At 46.8% G+C, this 21,514-nt stretch overlaps 1 protein-coding gene across 2 annotated transcripts in view; it reads right to left on the bottom strand.

Annotated features, from left to right (window-relative positions):
* Positions 1–21,514, bottom strand: part of TANGO6 (transport and golgi organization 6 homolog) — a 205,432-nt gene that overhangs the window by 84,201 nt on the left and 99,717 nt on the right. For both annotated transcript variants that reach the window (XM_062175871.1, XM_062175872.1), the window contains exon 15: positions 10,872–11,012. In XM_062175871.1, coding sequence (XP_062031855.1) covers positions 10,872–11,012 — 141 coding nt within the window. The remainder of the gene's footprint in view (positions 1–10,871; positions 11,013–21,514) is intronic.

Raw genomic sequence — 21,514 nt, 5'->3', positions numbered from 1 at the left:
GACACATCCTCCCCTGTTCTTTAAATCATTGCTAGATTACCTAACGCCAGGTCACTTCTATGCATGTACTGCTATTCTACAATGTTGAGTAGTAAAAACATACGCATATGTTTAGCACTGGTACGATTTTCAAAAACATTTTCAGTGTGCTGGTGGTTAACATGTGGAAGCACTGTATTATGTGGTTGTCGGAGCAGAACTGGAGGTTGAATTGGGACAGATGACAGGGTTTCTGAGGTTAGATCATGGGCTTCATCTGACCGGAACTACCTGGGCTATTAGAGACCAGGGATCACGGGTTGCTCATTGGTTGGGTGAACTCTAAGAGCGTTAAACTAAAACATTAAAGCAAAGCAGGTAAGGGGTCAGTGTTGTGGCGTAGCGGGTAAAGCCGCAGCCTACAGTGCTGGCATCCCACGTGGGCGCAGATTTGAGTCCCAGCTACTCCACTTCCGATCCATGCTATGGCCTGGGAAAGCAGTAGAAGATGGCCCAAGTCCTTGGGCCCCTGCACCCACGTGGGAGACCCAGAAGAAGCTCCTGGCTCCTGGCTTCGGATCAGCACAGCTCGGGCTGTTGCAGCCATTTGGGGAGTGAATCAGCGGATGGAAGACCTCTTTCTCTCTCTCTGCCTCTGCCTCTCTGTAACTGCCTTTCAAATGAATAAATAAATCTTTAAAAAAAAAAAGTGAAGCAGGTGATATAGGGAAGAATTGACAAAGCACATTAAACCATGGTGTTTTGCAAGTTTTAAGGGTCAGAAATACACCTGAAAGCCCAGGACTCACTCTTTCTCTGGAATTTGGAGTAATCAGAGAGGAGGCACCTTCTAACTTAGAATTCTGCACAAGCTGCTCTGTTTCAGGATCACTTGGGGTCACGGTAACTGCCGCAGCACCCTCCAGCAGAGACCTGGGGCTTAATTTCTTCTGCCTCAGACTTCATTTGGAATCACACCTTCTGGTCTTTCTTCAGCAGACAGAGCAAGCGCACATGGCTCGCTGCTGCAGCTCTCCCTTTCAGGAGCCTCTGACCCCGAGTAAACCGGGGCCTGCCTGGCCTTGCCCGTCAGATCCCGTTCTGCCTCTAAAAATAATTCAGAAGTGCTGTCTTTGTGCACCGTGATGACGCTGCCAGACTCAAGCTGCCCTCAGAGAAGCACCAGGGCTCCCACGGAGTCATGCCCGCAGCCGTCCGGCCCTCGGTCCGGCCCTCCCTCCACCTGTCCACCCACACTCTCTGGCAGGCTTCGAGATTCATTCTAGGAGCAAAGGTGCACATTTCGGAGATGGCTGGCCAGGGTGGAATTCAGTCTGAAGCCGGGGGAATGATCTGTCCCCGTGAGACGTGAGCCGCCCCATTCCCTGCACAGGTCTGCAGGACAGCGCTGTGGTCAACACTGAGAAGAGCAGGCAGAGGCTCTGACCACCGATGGCCTTGCAGGACCCGATCCTAGGGAACGAATCAAAGATGCACCCGAAGGAGTCAGCACAGGAATAATCAATAATGCACTCTTCATTATCAGAAAAAGTGGAGGGCCGGCGCCATGGCTCAACAGGCTAATCCTCCACCTTGAGGTGCCGGCACACCGGGTTCTAGTCCCGGTTGGGGCGCCGGATTCTGTCCCGGTTGCCCCTCTTCCAGGCCAGCTCTCTGCTGTGGTCCAGGAAGGCAGTGGAGGATGGCCCAAGTCCTTGGGCCCTGCACCCCATGGGAGACCAGGAGAAGCACCTGGCTCCTGCCTTCGGATCAGCATGGTGCGCCGGCAGCAGTGCACTGGCCGCGGCGGCCATTGGAGGGTGAACCAACGGCAAAGGAAGACCTTTCTCTCTGTCTCTCTCTCTCACTGTCCACTCTGCCTGCCAAAAAAAAAAAAAAAAAAAAAAGAAAGAGAGTGGAAAAAAACGGTAATACCTTCCAGGAAGGTAACTGAATAAAATGATGGTAAATTCAAGTAACTGATTATAAAACCACCAATAAAAATATGTTTTCAAGAAATATTTAATGACATGGAAAAGTACTTATTAATAATGTTTAACAAAAATAAGGAATAAACACACAGTATTATTATAATTCTGAGAAAGAAAAAGAAACTATAAAGAAACATATCAAAATGTAAACAACGTGGGGCTGGCACCACGGGGTTGAAGGTAAAGCCGCTGCCTGCAGTGCCAGCATCCCATATGGGCACCGGTTCATGTCCTGGCTGCTCCACTTCCCTACTCCCTGCTAATGTGCCAGTGGAAGCTGGCCCAAGTGCTTGGGCCCCTGCAATCACATAGGAGACCCAGAAGAAGCTCCTGGCTCCTGGCTTTGGCCATTGTGGCTGTGAACCAGTGGGTGGAAGATCTCTCTCTGTAACTCTGCCTTTGAAATAGATAAATCTTTTTTTTTTAAATATGTAAACAACAAGTAGTTAATTGCAAATGATAAAACTACAGGTGATGGTTTTCTTTTTATACTTTTAAAGATTTTCCAAATGTACAAAATGGCCATGTATTACTGACATAGTTAGGGGGAGGGAAAAAGTCTATAAACAGATTTTAAAGTTACATCTCTCAAACATTTGACAGGAGGAGGATAAAGAGAAAGAGGAAGAGAAAAAAGCACCCCTGGGATGGCTTCAGTTTTCCATTTGGCCGCGGCAGCAGTTCCCATGTACGTCCATGTACGTCCATGTACATGCCCCGGAAGTCAGCTGCTCTGGGGCTAAGCCAGGAAAACTTGGCCAAGAGCATTTTCTGTGCCTCTCTGAATTTTGCTGAAAATTTCTCCTTTTAAAATACCTGGATTATACTTTTTAGCTGTTGGACTCAATATTTAGTGTAGCATTAAACCTTTGACTATAGTGTAAATTTAAAATGTTATCTCAAAAAATAATGGATAAAATATTTCATCAAAAATGTGAATTCTAACTTTGGATTATTATTTATGGCTGCTGAAATCTACGCATCCTAAACCTCCAGAACGGTACCCAATTATCCACACTTCTACCCTAGCTTCGACCTTAATTTAAACAAGCACTGTGAGGAGAAAATCTCTGAAAACTTCATACAAAAGCTATTTTCCAAAAACGGATCTGCTGCGCTGTGATAACGCCGAGGAACTGGGCAGCCTGCAGCGCACTGCCACATTCAACTGCAAGGACAGCCAGGAGCCCGCAGTCCCCCCGAGTCCCGGCACGAGCCGGCCGCCATGCCAGGATGGCTTGTGTGGGAGCCGGCCTCGCCGGCCTCGCCGGCCACAGTCCCAGCTCCTGGCGGGAGGATGCCGTGGTTTCTCCAGGTTCCCACCCCCAGCTCCAGGCACACAGTCAGCAGCCACTCAATGAATGTCTCTCACTGAGCACTGATGCCCCCATCCCCCGGGTTAAGGGAAAAGTAGGCATAGCTCCGATAAAGAATTCCGAGCATTAGAAAGAGCAACGAGATAACCCAGGAATTTATATGGTTTAGAACTTGACAAAAACAGGAAACCATTAGAATTCAAAGTGTGTCGGGCAGAGGTGGAAAGAAATTGCTTTTCCATCCAGGACCAGTCTGACCCAAGTCAGGAATTCAAATAAGAGCCACATGCAAATAAAAAACAACTTCGTAGATTTCTCTCTCTCCTATCCCATAGAATTTGTAATATAAATGTTAGCAAGGGACCTGAAATGTCCCCTAAACTAAAAGGGGTAACTTACAAATACATTTTAATTCATAATATGGTCTCTTAAAGGTAAAAGGAGGGGCTGGCGCTGTGGGATAGCAGGTAAAGCTGCTGCCTGCAGTGCCAGCATCCCAAATGGGAGCTGGTTCAAGACTCGGCTGCTCCACTTCCGATCCAGCTCTCTGCTACGGCCTGGGAAAGCAGCAGAGGATGGCCTAAGTCCTTGGGCCCCTGCACCCACATGGGAAACCTGGAGGAAACTCCTGGCTTTGGATCGGCATAGCTCTAGTCGTTGCGGCCAATTAGGGAGTGAACCGGTGGATGGAAGACTCTCTCTCTCTGCCTCTCCTCTCTCTGTGTAACTCTCACTTTCAAATAAATAAATAAATCTTAAAAAAAAAAAAAAATAAAGGTAAAAGGAAGGCAAAAAGGGGCAGGAGGCCTTGAAAAGCACTTGAGAGGTGGCCCCAGTTCTCAGGGACAGGTCCCCATCTCCCATGGATGGCAGAGGCTGAAACCAATGGGCGTGGTCACCATCTGAAACAGAAGCAGTTAGCCCTTTCGATGAAGCTCTCACATCCAAAACTATTTGTAAATGTATCCTAGAAAGGGATCCTTTTTTCTTTTTTGTTAAAGATTTATTTATTTATTTGAAACACAGAGATAGAGAGAGGAGAGAGAAGAGAGGGGGAGAGACAGGGAGGGAGAGAGAATCTTCCATCCGCTAGTTCACTCCCCAGATGACTGCAATGGCCACAGCTGATCTGAAGCCAGGAGCCATCCTCTGCTGCTTTCCCAGGTGCATTAGCAGGGATCTGGATGGGGAGTGCAGCAGCTGGGACATGAACTGACGCCCATATGGGATGGCGGCATGACAGGCGGCAGCTTAACCTTCTGTGCCACAGCAGTGGCCCCAGGAATCATTTTTTTCAGACTCTGCAGTGAAATGCCAATCTCTCTCTCTCTCTCTTTTTTTTTTTTTTTTTTGACAGGCAGAGTGGACAGTGAGAGAGAGAGACAGAGAGAAAGGTCTTTCTTTGCCGTTGGTTCACCATCCAATGGCCACCGCGGCTGGCGTGCTGCGGCCGGCGCACCACGCTGATCCGATGGCAGGAGCCAGGTGCTTCTCCTGGTCTCCCAAGGGGTGCAGGGCCCAAGCACTTGGGCCATCCTCCACTGCACTCCCTGGCCACAGCAGAGAGCTGGCCTGGAAGAGGGGCAACCGGGACAGAATCTGGCGCCCCGACTGGGACTAGAACCCGGTGTGCCGCTGCCACAGGCAGAGGATTAGCCTAGTGAGCCGCGGCACTGGCCGAAATGCCAATCTCAAATGCAAACTCAGGTGTGAGATGGGCTGGTCCTCAGGGCCACCAGGATGGGCACACAGATGAGCAATTCCAGGGCGTGCCCTTCAGGCATGGAGTTTATCAGCTATGAACAACCTGCACCACCGAGCGAGGCGGCTGTGGGTTTCACTAACACATCCCACTATGTTACACAGCAGACAGGATGCCCCGCCCCCACTGGGCTCTCCCACAGGGCGTCTCACCAGGGACCCTACTGACATCCTGAGCCAGATCACTCTGTGGCAGACGGCTGCCCTGTGCACTATGGGAGCACCAGGGGCCACCAGCCACTGGATGCCAGAAACAATACCCCAACCAGTTGTGAGAACCAAAAATAACCCCAGACATTGTCCAGTGTGCCCGGGAGAGAATTCCTCTCCCCACCCCATCTGAGAATCATGGATCTCCAGCAACAAAGAACTGAGTAGTGTTTGTGCAGCTCTGCTGAAAAGAAAAAGACTGCAGCAGGCCTAAGTGGGAAAGGAGGGAGCCCAGGGCAGCTCAGATTAGTTCCCTAGGCAGTTTTACAAGGAAATACCCCAACAGATGTACTTAATCCCTTTCCCTTCCATTCCACTTGCCAACTAATGTCCTAATTACCAATTCCGTATCTTGGGTACAGTCCTGTCAGGAGAGCTTTTATGAAATAGTAAATACGTTACATTTCCAAAGAAGTTTTAAAAATGCAATGGCTTACAGCAGTTCACAGGTTATTGTCAACACCGACATTCGATCATCTAAGAGGAAACAGATGGAAAAACATTTGGAATGATGGGTAATTTTACAGTGTGTTAAGATTAAATTTATAAAGTAAAAAAAAAAAGTCTAAGGAGTTCTTTAAATAAAAGAGACTGAATCAAAATCCTTCCACAATATTTTCTATGTTGAAAAGTTGAGATAAAAATATGTAGATTTATACTTATATCCTCGTGGCTGGGGAAAGCCTTTCTAAACAGGGATGAAATAAAAACAAACACGTAGATCTACCTGCTTTGAAATTAAAAAAAAAATCTGTACTTTTAAAAGCAAAACAGAAAATATGAACAAAACTAAAAGATAAATAACAAGCTTAAGAAAACACAACATAAATATCAGTGGTACAAATGAAATAATAAAATCAATATCCCAATGAAAAAAATGGAAGGAAAGGAACATGTGATTCACACATGTGAACACACATGCGCATGTGCACATACAAACCCAACTCACATACACAAAAGCTTTGCTGATAAATACATTAAAAAATTTAATCTTATCAATGGAATAAATGGAAATAAAAACATGATAGCATTTCTTTATATATATTGGTAAATATATATAAATCTTGATAAAGATTTATAAAAACAGTAATACACACAACACAAAGTTCTTTGGAGGGCACAGACAAAACAATAATTCCCAACACTGACCATATAAAATGAGCACAACTGCTCAGGAAGAATATTTAGCAATATTTCTCATTTAAAATATAAAAATTTTACTTTAAAAAATTTTCCTGAAGAAATCATCATGGATTTACACAAAGATTTAGCTAAGAATATTCATCACAGTATCATGATAATAGCAAGAAATTGGAACAATCTATAAATTGGTTGCTTGAAAAAAACAATGGTATATTCAAATAATATAGTATTAAGCCATCATTAAAAATTATAGATGGGGTGGACAATTGGTACAGCAGTTAAGATGCTGCTGAGACACCTGCTTCCCATCCCGAGGGTCTGGGTTTGAGTCCCGGCTCCACTCCCAATTCCACCCTCTTGCTAATGTGCACCCTGGGAAGCAGCAGGTAAGGGCTCACGTAGCTCAGGAGACCTGGGTTGAATTCCCAGCTCCTGGCGTCAGCCTGGCCGGCCCTAGCTGTGAATCACACTTGGGGGATGAACCAGAAGATGGGAGCTCATTCTTTCTCTGCCTTTCAAATAAAGAAAATAAATAAAAAATTTAACATGATAGAGGATGTGAAAAATGTCCATGCTTATGAGAAAAAAAGATGGGAAAATGTTCAAAACCCAATATAGCATATTTAATAAGAGAATGGTCCTGGAGTCAGATTGCCTGGGTTCAAATCTTGGATCCATCATCATTGAGCTGTGTGTAGCAAGTTAATAACCCTCTCTGTATCTGTTTCCCCACCCATAAAACATGTAATCCCTAAGAAATAACAAATCTACATGAGAATTACCAATGGTTACAAAGCCCTCAGCATGGGGCCAGTGCCGTGGCACAATGGGTTGCACCACTGCCTGTGACACAGACATGCCATATGAGCATGTACTTGAGTAATGGCTGCTCCACTTCTGGTCCAGCTCCCTGCTAATGTGTTTGGGAAAGCAGTGGAAGATGGCCCAAGTACTTGGGCTCCTGGCATTCATTTGAGAGACTGGGATAGAGTTCCAGCCACTGCAACTGCAACCATTTGGGGAGTAAACCAGCAGATGGAAGATCTCTTTCTCTTTCTCTAACTCTGCCTTTCAAATAAATAAATAAGTAAACATTTTTTTTCCTTAAGATTTATTTTTATTTATTTGAAAGTCAGAGTTACACAGAAAGGGAAGGAGAGGTAGCGAGAGAGCGAGAGAGAGAATCCGGCCTAATTATAAAGCCTGTAAGGAGTAGAAAAGCCTCTCTCTCAATGCCGCCACCTTTCACCCCCTCCCCTCTCACCCCAGCAGAGGCTCCGGACTGCAGGTGGAGGAGGAGAGATGAGCATTTTCAGGGTTCTTCCTCCTGACGCCAGAGGCTCACCACAGGTTACGGAGAAAATCCCCATTACGTTGGTGTCGTCTGCCTATGGTTTACCTCTCGCCTGGCTCTGGCCACCCCGAGGGCACAGCAGACAGAGTTCAGAGGCTGCACTGGATCCCGTGGTGCTGTAACACTCACAATGACGGCCGATATGGGTGCCTTTATCTGGGATGTTCCAGACACCAATCCAAGACCAAGGCAGATACATACAGTGTGTCTTTCTTCAAACAGTGAAGAAAAACATTTTTTTTTCTTTTAAAATTCACTCTCATTACACTCTCCTTTTGCTGATGAAAGATTTTAAACGGTCAGCAATTTAGGTCTTATCTTTAGGCAGAACCATCACCTACAAATTACGAAATTAAAGACTCTTTGTGTAGAAACGGCTCACGACTAGGTGGAACTGCTGGAAGCCTTCTGAAACACTGGTCCTACAATCCAAAGGCTGGTCTGTTTTCCAGACGCTTCCCCTAGCGGGCAAGGAGTAAGACTTGCAACTTCGATTGGATCTCACGGACAAACCAGCCTCACTGCAGCTAGATCATCTCTCCTTCCACCACAGCTGACATGCTGGTGGGCAGACGATGGAATTACTAGCAAGCCGAGGACAGACATCAGGACACAGGTGCCTGACAAGTGTGGATCCAACTTAGAGGAGGGAAGAAGTGCAGGTCAGTGTGGCACCGTTATTAAACCACACTATGAAGCACTGAGCTGCACAAGTCCCACACAGCACACACAGGATGAGAACCCACCTACCCACCAGAGCCTGATTCTGGGGATTCCAGCTGGCGGCCAGCTGTGGCACAAATGGTGGATACTGTGCATCACCTGAGCCTGCTTTGCCTTATTTAAGGCTTATAGCATTACTCAGTGTTACTGTCAATGGTTATGTCTGTGGAACACAGATTAAAGAAATGAATCTCTTGGGGTTGGTGCTGTGGTATAATGGGTAAAGCCGCCGCCAGCAGCGCCCGCATCCCATATGGGACCAGTTTGAGCACTGGCTGCTCCACTTCTGATCCAGCTCTCTGCTGTGGCCTGGGAAAGCAGTGGAGGATGAGCCAAGTGCTTGGGCCCCTGCACCCACATGGGAGACCCAGAGTAAGCTTCTGGCTCCTGCCTTCGAATTGGTGCAGCTCCAGCTGTTGTGGCCATCTGGGGAGTGAACCAGTGGATGGAAGACCTCTCTCTCTATATATAACTCTGACTTTCATATAAAGAAAGAAATGAATCTCTACTCAATTCTACATCTCATGATGCAGAACAATATCAAAAGTACACTTATTGGCTCATGGAGGAATTCGTCAGTTCATCTTAATTAAACCTCTGTCTTTAGAATAAACAATTGTTTTCTCTGTCCAATGTCCCACCTCCTAGCCTGATACTGATACTCAATAAATAGTAAATAACAAAACATTTCTTTAATTTTTTAAAATTATTATTTGAGAGGAAGACACACCACACACACATAGAAAAGTAAGAGAGAGAGAGAGAGAGAGAGAGAGAGAGAGAGAGAGAGGCAGACAGAGAGAGAATGCTCCCATCAGCTGGTTCAGTCATCAAATACTCACAATGGCTAGCACTGGGCTAGGAACAAAGCTAGGAGTCGCGAACTCTGTCAAGGTCTCCCATGTGGTGACAATGACCCAGCTGAGCCATCACTACTACCTCCTAGGGTCTGTGTTAGCAGGAAACTGGAGTGAGGTACTGAACCCAGGTACTCCAATGTGGGATGTGAGCATCTTAACCAATATCTTAACCACACGGCTAAACACCTGCCCTTTTAATATTTTACAGAAATTTTTGAAAGATATGTACCCTCATGCTTACTGCAGTTCAATTCACAACAACTAAGATATGGAATCGACCCAGATGTCCATCAACTGAAAACTGGAAAAAAAATATGGTATATACATATGGAATAATACACAGCAGTTAAAAAAAAAAACAAACTATGAAATCCTGTCATTTGCAATAAAATGGATGCAGCTGGAAACCATAATACTTAGTGAAATAAGCCAGTCCATAAAAGACAAATACCATATGTTCTCCTTGATCTGTGGTAACTGATAGAGCACCTAAAAGGTAATCTATAGGAGTGCAATTGACACTTTGAGATGCGATGACTTTGTCTTGCCTGTTAAGGAAGAGTGTTTTTTAATTCTTCATACTACTTGTTGAACTATTTACTTAGTGTAGGGTAAATGTTATGAGTATAAAGTCAACTGAAAATAGATCTTTATAAAAAATAAGAATGGGACTAGGAGAGGGTGGAGGCATGGATGGGAGAGAGAAGAGGGTGGAAAGTATCAATATATACAATTCCTGAATCTGTATATATGAAACATATGAAACTTGTACACCTTACATAAAATTTTAAATAAAGAAATTCTTATCTTTTTTATTTGGGCAAAATTAAAAATTTACTGAGCCCTAGTTATACGGCAAACATGATTACGTAAGTGTTTCCTTGTATAATCCTGACAGAAGCCTCCCGAGCAAGTGCTATGAATTTCCTCACTTTACACAAGGTCTGAGGAAGGAGCAAGCCAGTAAGACGCAGTTTAGGAGGGAACCCCGGCAGGCTGCTGGGACCACTGCTCCCAGCTGGCGCAGCCTGGAGCCTCTCCCTTCAAGCTGCTGGTACAATTTTTAGCAGCTCAACGATCCAGGACAAACTGCTGAAGGTGTCCGAGCCATAGCTTCCTCACCTATAAAATGGGTCTCTATAAAGCTCTGCATCTTCACAGTGAGCTTTGGGACAATGAGACGAGACCTCCCGTGTGCACACTCAGCAGCCAGCGCTCTGCCTCCTCGGTGACATTCCCGTCCCCTGCTTACTGCTGCCCGGCAACTGCTCACCCCGCTCCACTGAACTCTGTGGTCCGCCCTGGCTCCAAGGAAGGACACTACACTGTTGGTGGGAAAACGGACCCTGTTGCAGCCCATCTCATAGTGAGCGCCTGGATATTTGCTAAATCCTTGAACAGGGATGGGCTTATCTGAGCCCCTGAATGGCCCCTGCCATGCTGGTATACCACGCCTCCCGGGGTCACAGACGTGGGCTTCAGTGTCACTCTGTGGCCGCACTCTGTCCCAGACAGATGGAACAAGAACACTCACCTAGTGCCCGCACGACTCGCATCAGCACCTCCCCGACTTTCATCCTGGTCTCCGGTGTGTGCTTGTCCTGGCCACTGTCATACTGAGCCAGCAGGTCAACCAAGATCTTCTCCGGGTACACATCTGAGAGCAGGGCAACGCCTGGGTTTTGGGGGGAAAATGATGTATTACCGTTTAGTATTAAAAGGTGAATAGACCTACACATCCTGTGATGGAATGAACAGACACATTTATTATTATTTTTATTTATTTGAAAGGCAGGGGGCAAGAGACATTGTCCTTCATCTACTGGTTCACTCCCCAAATGCCTACAGCAGCTGGGACAGGGTCAGGTCAAAGTCAGGAGCCTGGAACACAATCTGGGTGTCCTACATGGGTGGCAGGAACCCAAGTACTTGGGCCACCACCTGCCGCTTCCCAGGGCACCTGTTAGCTGAAATGAGAAGCAGCGCCAGGACTGGCACCCAGGCACCCAAGCATTCTGTATTTGGGATGTAGGTATCCTACGTGGCATCTGTGCCAAACTCCTACCCCTGAACAGAGACCTTTAGAAACCACCAGCAAGGGCTGCCCTTTATTTGGGGAGACCACATAGTGCAAAGAACATGGTCTGGGGGTTCCAGCTCTGGATTCGTCCAGTCCCATCACGGTGTGATCTCTAAGGGCCCACCCTGTACTGCTGTTCTATGCTCCGTGGACACACGGAGCACAGGCTGGCTGCCCCACGTCGGGGCAGGCACGCACTGAGCAGCAGGAGAAGGCCAGGGGCTGCCCCCAGGGGCCCTCCTGATTCTGAGACGCCAAGGTTCCAGGCCAACGCATCTGCCTTTGCTGCAGTCCCCCACTCCAGCATCAGCTCTCTCTCTCTCTGCAAGACTAAAGGACTTCAAAATGCTCATGCAAAATAGAATTAAAAAATGTTTATTTGGGGGTAAGCATCTAATCTAAGATGCCTGCATTCCACATAGGAGTGTCTGGGTTTGAGTCCACTCCCAATTCCAGTTTCCAGCTAATGTGCACCCTACGAGGCAGCAGGGGATGGCTCAGCAGTTGAATTATTGCCACCCATTTGGGGGACCCAGATTGAGTGCCCAGCTCCTGGTTTCATTACACCCCTCCTCCCCAGCATTCGGGGAGTCAGTCAGTCGATGGGAACGCTTTATCTGCCTCTCAAATAAACAAACATTAAAAATCTTTATTTGTTGCCAAAAAAAAAAAAAAATCTCTGAGATCCATGCATATGAGGGGTCTTCTAAATGTTCATGGAAAAAAGCGTACTGTGAAAAAACTACAAGTGGATTTCAAAAATTTCTTGCACCAAAATAAACTTACCTTTTAGTTACACTTTTCCATGAACTCTCTAAAATCCCCTATACTAATGACGGGAGCCACTTTCACAAGGAAACACGTTCCCAGCATTCTGGGCTCCATCAGCGTTAGACCCAGGCTGGTGACCTAGATCCTGAATCAGCAGAAGAGCGTTGATGCTGCCCTTCGTCCTCCTTCCGAGGACTTGCTGCTCCCCTCTCCCACATTATAGGAAGGGAAGAGGAAGGCCAGGGCCTCTCTCCCTGCTGTCCTGTGAGCCAGCACCACCTCGAGCCAGCTTTCCAGGGATGGTAAAGATGGGAGAGGATAAAGGACCTGGTCCCCAGACCACACAAACACAAATCCTACACGGCAGGGGAGAACAGGGTTACACATTTCTAAGGGACATCGAGGAAAGACAAGGAAGAAGCAAACTAGAAAGGAAATGGGTTTCAGGATATGAGCATATCCAGGAGGCGAACGCTTCTCTCCACCTCCAGCTCCACCGCCTCAGGCCCTCATCGCGGGTCTGGATTTCTCAATAATCCTCAGCTGGTTGGATGCATCTCTCCTTTTCCCCCACTGCATCAGGAATGGTACAGTTTAACACACAAGCCAGACCCCTTCATTCCTCTGCCCGATGCCTCAACCATTTCCCTTCTCCCCTACACAGCAGCAGCTCCCGTCTCCCGCCTGCCTTGGTTCTTCTCACCCCACCTCACACACACACACACATACACACAAATGTATGCATGTGCACACACACAGACACACACACACAAATGTATGCATGTGCACACACACGCACACTCATCCTCCAGCAACTCTGGCCATCTTGCTACCTTGCTGTTCAAGTAACCAGCCTGCTCCTGGTCCAGCCTCTCTGCTTCACTTCACCTCTCTCTCAGCTGCCCCTCCTTCAGGCAGCCCTAGAGCTGGCTCCCAGACCCCATGCTGTCTCTGTTTTCAGCTCACCTGTATCACCAAGGAAATGGCCACTGCCTTCCTCCACCAGTCTGCCCCTCTCACTCTGCCTCATTTGTCTTCCTAGCACTAAACACCATCCAACACACTCTCTACTGCTTTCTGTATTGTCTGCTCTCTTCCTTGGAACTCTGCAAAATCAGGATGTTGTTTTATTCCCTGCTACATCTCCTCAGTGCCTAAGAGTGTCAGCACATGGCAGGTGCTCAAGAACTATCTGTGGTTGGGGCATGCATTGTGGAACAGAGGGTTAAGCCACCACTTCCGACAGCAGCATCTCACATGGGAGTGCTGGTTTGGATTCCGGCTGCTCTGCTTCCAATCCAGCTGCCTACTAATGTACTTGGCAGATAGCAAATGATGGTCCAAGGGCTTGGGCCCCTGCCACCCATGTGGGAGACCAGGATGGAGTCCTGGCTTTAGCCTGGCCCATACCTGGCTGTTGTAGGCATTTGGGCAAGATGGAAGATCTCCATCTCTCCCTCTCTGTTACTGTTCCTTTCAAATAAATCAAACAACTATTTGTTGAATGAGTGAATAAGCAAAATGGTTCAAGTACACAGTTGTGATATAAAGTTCAGGAATTAAGAAAGACAGAATGGGGAAGGAGTATTGTAAATGCTTGGGAAATCTGTAATTATTTTCCATCTGAATTTACTATTCTCCTGTTTAAATGGAAAATCCTGCAGGTAAAGCCAACACTTTGTTTTTTATGCTACATGTTGTGGTTTCATTCTCATATAAATTACATGCATGCTCTCTCCACTCCTTAGGCATAGCATCTGGTGAGTGGTAAAGCTGGTGCACCTGTGGAGGGATGCACCTATATGCCCATCCCCTTTTCTGTCCTCCCTACCCCCACCACTCTTTGCTTTCAAAGAGCCTGAGATGTCTCTGCATGTGGTCCTAAGCCATGTCTCCCTATATGTGGCTCCAGGTTTATACAGACAGAAGCTCTGCTCTTAGAGAGTTCCAGGCTGTGGCAGAACTTGAATTGGAGAGTTCCCTGTTGGAAACCATGACATTCAGTGTAGGCCACTGTACTGTTTCAAATCATGGAGAAGTCCTTGAAGGGCCAAGGTGGAGTCAGAGAACATTCCAGCATAGGGAAAAAAATGTCTGTGGCTTAATAAAAGGGTAAATGCATTGTTTGCTAGGAGAGAGAAAGGAAACAGCATCTCAAAGAGCAGTGACTTGGGAGATGCGAACTGAGGTGCTGCACTGCGGATAGATCACAAGGCCTAGCGCACGTTATCAATCAGCAGCTGTCATAACCACATTTTCATCACAAGTTTCCAACTCAGAAATCTGGTGGATTTATTTCCTTTTTAGGAATATACTAGGGTACTTCAAAAAGCTCGTTAAAAATGGAATTATAAGTTTATTTTGCTGCAAAGAAGCTAAAATCTATGTCCATGAGGGAATCTTTAAAGAGTTCTCGGACAATGCCTATGATGAAACAACCATGCATGGATTTCTAAATTATTTTCACCGAAATAAACTTGCTTTTCGATTCCATTTTCCTACAGAGAGTAACCTCATAGCTGTGACTTTATGATGGAAAACTTGTAAAATGGGATTTGCTCTGTAATCCCTTGATCTGTACCTAGCTTTCCTGAGATTCACCTGTAAAGTCCTCCCCACCCCCGCTGTTGTTTGTTCCCCTGTCCTTCGTTAGTCTGGCTGAGAACAGCTGTTCACTTCTGTGAACAGATTTCCTGGCCACATGAGCTCTCCCTGCAGTGGACAGACACGGGGTTGTGCACAGCATCAACCCTTCCTTCCGGCAACGACACCCTGCTGTCCCTGCTCTCAGTCTGCGTGGTTTCTGTGGGCCACCTATCCATGCTCTCTCCTTCTAAGCGGGAACTCAACCCCGGGCTAGCTAAAGGGGACATTCCATCTCCTCCTCACTACTGGTCCAAGAACAGTTATTGAGTTTCCATCCTGGAACCCCCTAACTACTGGGAAAGATAAGCTTTTCCTTGGAGTTGGCACTGGCCACGTGAAAAAAGCCCACCCAAGAGTGGTGTCAGCACAAAGAGGAGACAAGAGGGGAAGCTGCCTTGGAGCCCCAGGTCCAGCTGTATTCTGCCCACTGCAATCTTGGAACACACAAGCCAGTAACACTGCCCTATTATGCTAGCTTGATTTGTTTCCCTCACCAAAGGAATCCTAACATGGATCAAACAATTGTTATTTTCTGCTTTTCCTAGAAGGCCAAACTTTTGACCCCATCAGGGAGCTTTCGGTCCTGCTAATCTTTCACGAGAAGGCTGCCGATAGCCAAGTGCGGCTTCCTTGCTCCCCAGGTCCCAGGCATCCTGCTGGTCCACTGCACAGGGTGGGGTGTACTTTCTAGGGCGCTGCTGGTAAACCCCTGTGGGAGGGCAATCCCACGCTGCTCGCCAAGCAGCAGAGACAGTCGCCTACGACGGACGGCCAAGACTGCCTATCAGTGAGAGGGGTGAGGTTTTCTGTGTGGCTCTTTTGGCTGTTGTTTGGGAAAGTTTTTTGAACTTTGACATAAAGAGGAAGCTTGGCCATAGCCCTCATATGACCCTAAGCCCCTCACGCTTGATCACCGCTTTGTAACTTGAAACTGGAATGATTTCTGGGCCAGCACTGGCTTCAAGGAAACATGACACATCCATTCCTTTGGCAATAAGAAGCAAACGATGGGGTGAGAGGTGTGTCGTCCTGCTCTGGTCACAGGAAAACGACAAGGTTTCAGGATGTGGTGAACAGATGAGAGACCCAGAGGGTGAAGGTGCACCCCAAGCATCCATGAAAGCATTCGGACCTGTGTTCTGGGGAGAATTAACTGAAAAAAATATTATTGAAAGTACTTCATGTAATAATGCAGTCAGCTTGGAAACTAACTCTGTTTTCTCCCCTAACATTTTCATTACAAAGCCAGAAACGTATTTCGATAGAAACAGTGCCGGCTTCAAGATGGCCCCTCAGCACGTGGCTTGGCGAGGTGCAGTCTTGCTTCACACGGTGCTCTTGCATTACAGCCAAGACAGCCGGATTCGAGATGTCTGCAGACATTTACAGCTGACTGGCGCTAGTCCAGGAACCTGCTAAGCCATCCCTACCTCAAAACTAATCTGCCTCGTTTCTCCTGGGCAGATAACAACTTCCCAAAATATCCACATCAACCTGGAAAACTAGCTGCTCACCCCACCTCTCAGGAATTTCTGCCAACAAAATGCTATGCAACACAAAACCCCACATGATGTATGAGTCCATGGACTTGAAATATCCAGAACAGACAAGTCTGTGGGGAGCAAGGGCAGGTGTAGTGGTTACAGAGGGCTGTAGGAGTTGGGGGAAGCCGGGGTTGATAGTGGATGGATACGGGGTTTCTAGGGGGATAAACCACTCTACAGTCAACTGTTGTGATGGCTACACATCCTTTGAATACACCAAAACCACTGAATTGCAGACTGTAAATAGATGAATTAGATATGCGAATTATATTTCAAAAAACTAAGATTTCGTGTCTACCATTTTAGGCTTTTAGAATAGAAGAAAAAGGGAGAAAATAATATAGTAACTCTCAAACATAAAGAGAAACCCACTGCCAGGAACAAATTATCAGCTTCCTTTTGTATCCAATCTGTTTTGATTGTGCCTGCAGTGTGAGAGTAGACGGAGAAAGAAAACGACTTGTTATTTGTGATTGAATGGGAAAAATATCAAGTATTCCACATTTCATAGACTCTGTCTTACATTTGTAAAAAACTGTATTACATTAAAAAATCTGAATGCTGTGGTAAGCCAGAAATTCTACTCTAGGAATTTATCCTAATAGATATACTTATAGAAATAGAAAACTATATATGCATAAAATCATAACTGCAACACTATTTATAATAGAAAAGACTGGAACCAAATTAAATGTTCATAAATGGAGGATTGGTTAAGTTGTGGTCATTCATACAATGGAATAGAATGCGTCAAAAAAAGCTTTCTAAGAACTGCCATGGAATGAACTGCAAGTGAAAAGCAGGGTGCAGAAGAGCGCGTCTACAATGTGAGTGGTTGCAAAAGGGAAACACAGTGTCATCAAGCATTTCTGGAAGGATACACAGGAAATTAACAGGGGAGGGGAACTAGGTGACCAGCTGCGAGATATGAGAGGGAGACTTGATTCTGAACTGTTTTACTTGGGACCATGTAAGTATTACATTTTAAGCATAAATAAATAAAATATAAGGTTTTATTTATTTAATGTTTTAGAAATGTTTTTGAAAGCAGAGTGACAGAGAGAGAAACAAAGAGAGAGAGAGATCTTTTATCCACTGGTTCACTTCCCCAGATGCCCATGATAGCTGAGGCTGGGCCCGGTAGTAGCCAGGAGCCAGGAACTCCACCTGGGTCTCACTTGTGGGTGACAAGGGCCCAAGTATTTTGAACAATCACTTGCTGCCTCACAGGGTGTGCATTAGCAGGGAGCTGGATTGGAAGCAGAGGCGGGACTCAACCCAAGGCACTCCAGTATGGGATGTGGGTGCCCCAAGTGGTGTTTTTTTTGTTTGTTTGTTTGTTTTGTTTTGTTTTGACAGGCAGAGTGGACAGTGAGAGAGAGAGAGACAGAGAGAAAGGTCTTCCTTTGCCATTGGTTCACCCTCCAATGGCCACCACAGCCGGCATGCTGTGGCCGGTGCACCGCGCTGATCCGAAGGCAGGAGCCAGGTGCTTCTCCTGGTCTCCCATGGGGTGCAGGGCCCAAGCACTTGGGCCATCCTCCACTGCACTCCCAGGCCACAGCAGAGAGCTGGCCTGGAAGAGGGGCAACCGGGACAGAATCCGGCGCCCCAACCGGGACTAGAACCCGGTGTGCCGGCACTGCAAGGCAGAGGATTAGCCTGTTGAGCCACGGCGTCGGCCCCAAGTGGCGTTTTAAACCGCTGTGCCAAATGCCCTCCCAAACGCCCAAAACGTTTCAGATCTATCAGCATTTCACTTAGAAACAGGAGATAAATACGAGAAGAAACTTTTAAAAGGGGGTGGGGCTTGTGCCAAAATAAACTTGTCTTAAAAAAAAAAAAAAAAAGAACCAAAGAAAGATTTAAAAACCTGGAATGTGAAAATGATTATACTGCACAAGATTTGAGACATTGTATACATAAAATTTTCAACAGAACACAGAGATTTTCATTGAGTTGGAAAATGAAATGAAATCACAATGAAAAAGCTTACAAGGGTTCTTACTGTTATGACTGGCTTTCACTAGGACATTGATGATTTATAAATAATAAATCATGACAGTAATAAATTAAAAATTTTAAAAAGGGGTGGGGATAAAAACACTTCTGGGAAATGAAGCGGGGCATAAGAAACAGGACACAGGATATGCCTTTGGACTTCTTTTTTAAAAAAGATTTATTTACTTATTTGAAAGTCAGAGTTAGAGAGGGAGAGACAGACAGACAGGCATCTTTCATCTGCTGGTTCACTTCCTGAATGGTCCCAGTGGCCAGGGCTGGGTCAGGCTAAAACCAGGAGCTAGGAAATCCATTCGGATCTTCCACTGTGACGGCAGGGTTCCAAGCACTTGGGCTGTCTTCCATAATTTTCCCAGCTGTGGTAGCAGGCAGCTGGGTTGAAAGTGAAGCAGCTGGGACTTAAGCCAGTACTCATATGGGATGCTCCACATTTTGACTGTTAACAAAACATGTTCAAAGTAATTAATAAAAGTAAGTTCATTTTAAAAAATAATAAGGTAAGGCTGGCCAACTGTTGTGGTGCAGGCAAGTTAAGCTGCCTTGTGCAGTGCCAGCATCCCATTTCAGAGTGCTGGTTCAAGTCTCAGCTGCTCCAAGTCCGATCCAGCTTCCTGCTAACGCACCTTGGAAACAGCAGATGATGGTTGAAGTGTGTAGGCCTCTGCTACCACACAGGAGACCTGGATGGAATTCCTGGCTCCTGGCTTTGGCCTGGCCCAGTCCTGGTTGTTGCAGCTGGTTCCATCTGAACCAGCAGATGGAAGATCTCTCTCTTTCCCTTTCAAATAAATAAATAAATAATTTTTTTTTTTTTAAAAGAACCACGAGGGATGGTTAAGCAAAGTGGTCAGGCACAAAGAAATTTTCCTTCCAATTTCAAAAAGATAATCACCAATGTGCACTTGTCCTCTTGCAGCTCTAAGTCACAAAGACAGAAAGCCAGAACTCACAAGGGAAGGAAAATACCACCCTTTGGCAGGATACTGCAGTGAGGAGACCCCTCATTATGATGCAGACTAACAATAATGTCAGCTCCCCAATCCAGGAAGCTGCACAAACTGGGGAAGTTGGTTATTAAGTTGAGGAAGTTTGAGGACCTCAACTGAACAGCTGAGCTGTCTGTAATTAGAGTAAATGATAACATCACACGTACCAATTGGATTGAGTTTCTCTAAAGCTGTGTTAACTGTGGACAGGCCTCAACACATGTAAGAGACGCAGGAGGCAGGAGTGTTCCTCAGGCCTGAGGAAAAAGCAGGGTGGCACTGACGATCCCCGCTGAGAATGTGTGAGAGCCACACCTAGCACCTGTCCCTTTAAGTCAGGATCCAAATAACATCTTCACACACGAAGGTAATGCCCAGGTATGCATTTAAATTGTCTTCGTTTTTTAATTTTAAAAAATAATATATATATATTTTTAATTTTTGAAAGGCAGAGAGAAAAGGGATTTTCCATCCATTGATTCACTCCCCAAAGGCTTCCGATAGCTGGAGCTGGGCAAAGACAAAGACAGGAGCCCCAAATCCAGTCTCCCACGTGGTTAGCAAGGACCCAAGTCCTCAAGCCTTCACCTGCTGCCTCGTAGGAGGCACATCAGCAGGAAGCTAGAAGCAGAAGTGGGGCCAGGACTCGAACCCATGCACTCTGACCTGGGAAGTGGGCATCCCAAGAACCGCCTTAAATGCTGTACCAGGTGCCCACCCCTTAAATTGCCTTCTAATTCTCATTTTGAAGAGGAAAAAGTACAGACACCAGAGCAATCTCTTTTTACTGTCAGCTGTACTTACGGGAAGCCATTTGTACCCTGAACTGTCCTTAATAAATAAAAACATAGTGGCCAAGATACTAACGCGGGGAGTTCTCAATTCCCTGGGCGTTGTCCTAAACATCTGAGGTGCCTTCATCCATTTAATGCTCCCACCAATCCTCTGTGGTAGGTACTAGTGTTATTCCTGGTTTTATGGAGGGAGAGGCTAGGGAAGAGAGAAGGCGGAAACATGGCCAAGATCCCAGAGCTGCCGTGTGTCGAGCAGAACTGCTAACAGACAGTAATTCTGCTACACCGGCTCACCTGGCAGCCATGCCTGGGATGCTGCACTCCTGCAGATCCTGGATAGCAGACCTTACGTCTTCAGGCACACACTATCAGCGTCACCCCACAAAATGGACTTTGTGATGGACTCCAAGGCCAGCAGCCTGCGCTCTGCACCCAGCCGGAACCGCACGCACCTCTGCGGGGTCTACCCGGGCCTTCCCAGGATCGCTTGGCTGCTGTTGGTGTTTTTATGTAGCGTGTGGAAAAAGAGAGGTAGTAGTAACGTTAATGAAATTCACAAAGGATTCTAACTTGAGATGCTGCCAACATTAGTGATGACAGAAAAGCCATACAGAAAGGAAATGGAAAACTTGGGTTTTAATGAGTTTCTGTTTTTTAACCAACGGCTGTCAAACACCTTGACTCCATAACATCTTTATGGGTTACTGCGAGCCCCTAAATCTCTTATTCTACTGCCCTTCCCAAATAAAGCACGTACAACAAAATCTGGAAGGGTCCGGAAAGCCTTACAGTCTGCCGGGTCGGGGCTGCCTCTATCTGAATGCCTACTGATGATTCCAGGGGGGGAAGGAGGCAGAGGGCAGAGTGCAGGAAACGTGTGTCCCAGGAACACCGTAAGGATCAGGGTTCTGCTGTATGTACAGAAATAATAAGTCTGTCCTAATACTGACTGAGGGCAGGAAGGACAGACAAAGGAAGAGAGGCAAAGGAAGGGAAGGGGAAGGAAGGGAGAGGAGGGGAGGAGAGGGAAGGGAGAGGGAGGAGAGAGGGAGTAAAGGGGAGGGAAGGAGTGGAGAGAACAAAAGGGAGGGGAGGAGGCCGCAGCCAGCTCACTAGGCTAATCCTCCGCCTTGCGGCGCCGGCACACCGGGTTCTAGTCCCGGTCTCCCAGTCGGGGCACCGATCCTGTCCCGTCCCGGTTGCCCCTCTTCCAGGCCAGCTCTCTGCTGTGGCCAGGGAGTGCAGTGGAGGATGGCCCAAGTGCTTGGGCCCTGCACCCCATGGGAGACCAGGAGAAGCACCTGGCTCCTGCCTTCGGATCAGCGCGGTGCGCC

This window comes from Lepus europaeus, chromosome 19 (assembly GCF_033115175.1).
Source record: "Lepus europaeus isolate LE1 chromosome 19, mLepTim1.pri, whole genome shotgun sequence".
NCBI lineage: Eukaryota > Metazoa > Chordata > Mammalia > Lagomorpha > Leporidae > Lepus > Lepus europaeus.
The sequence above is the reverse complement of the archived record's forward strand: the minus strand, read 5'-3'. Positions and strand labels throughout refer to the sequence as shown.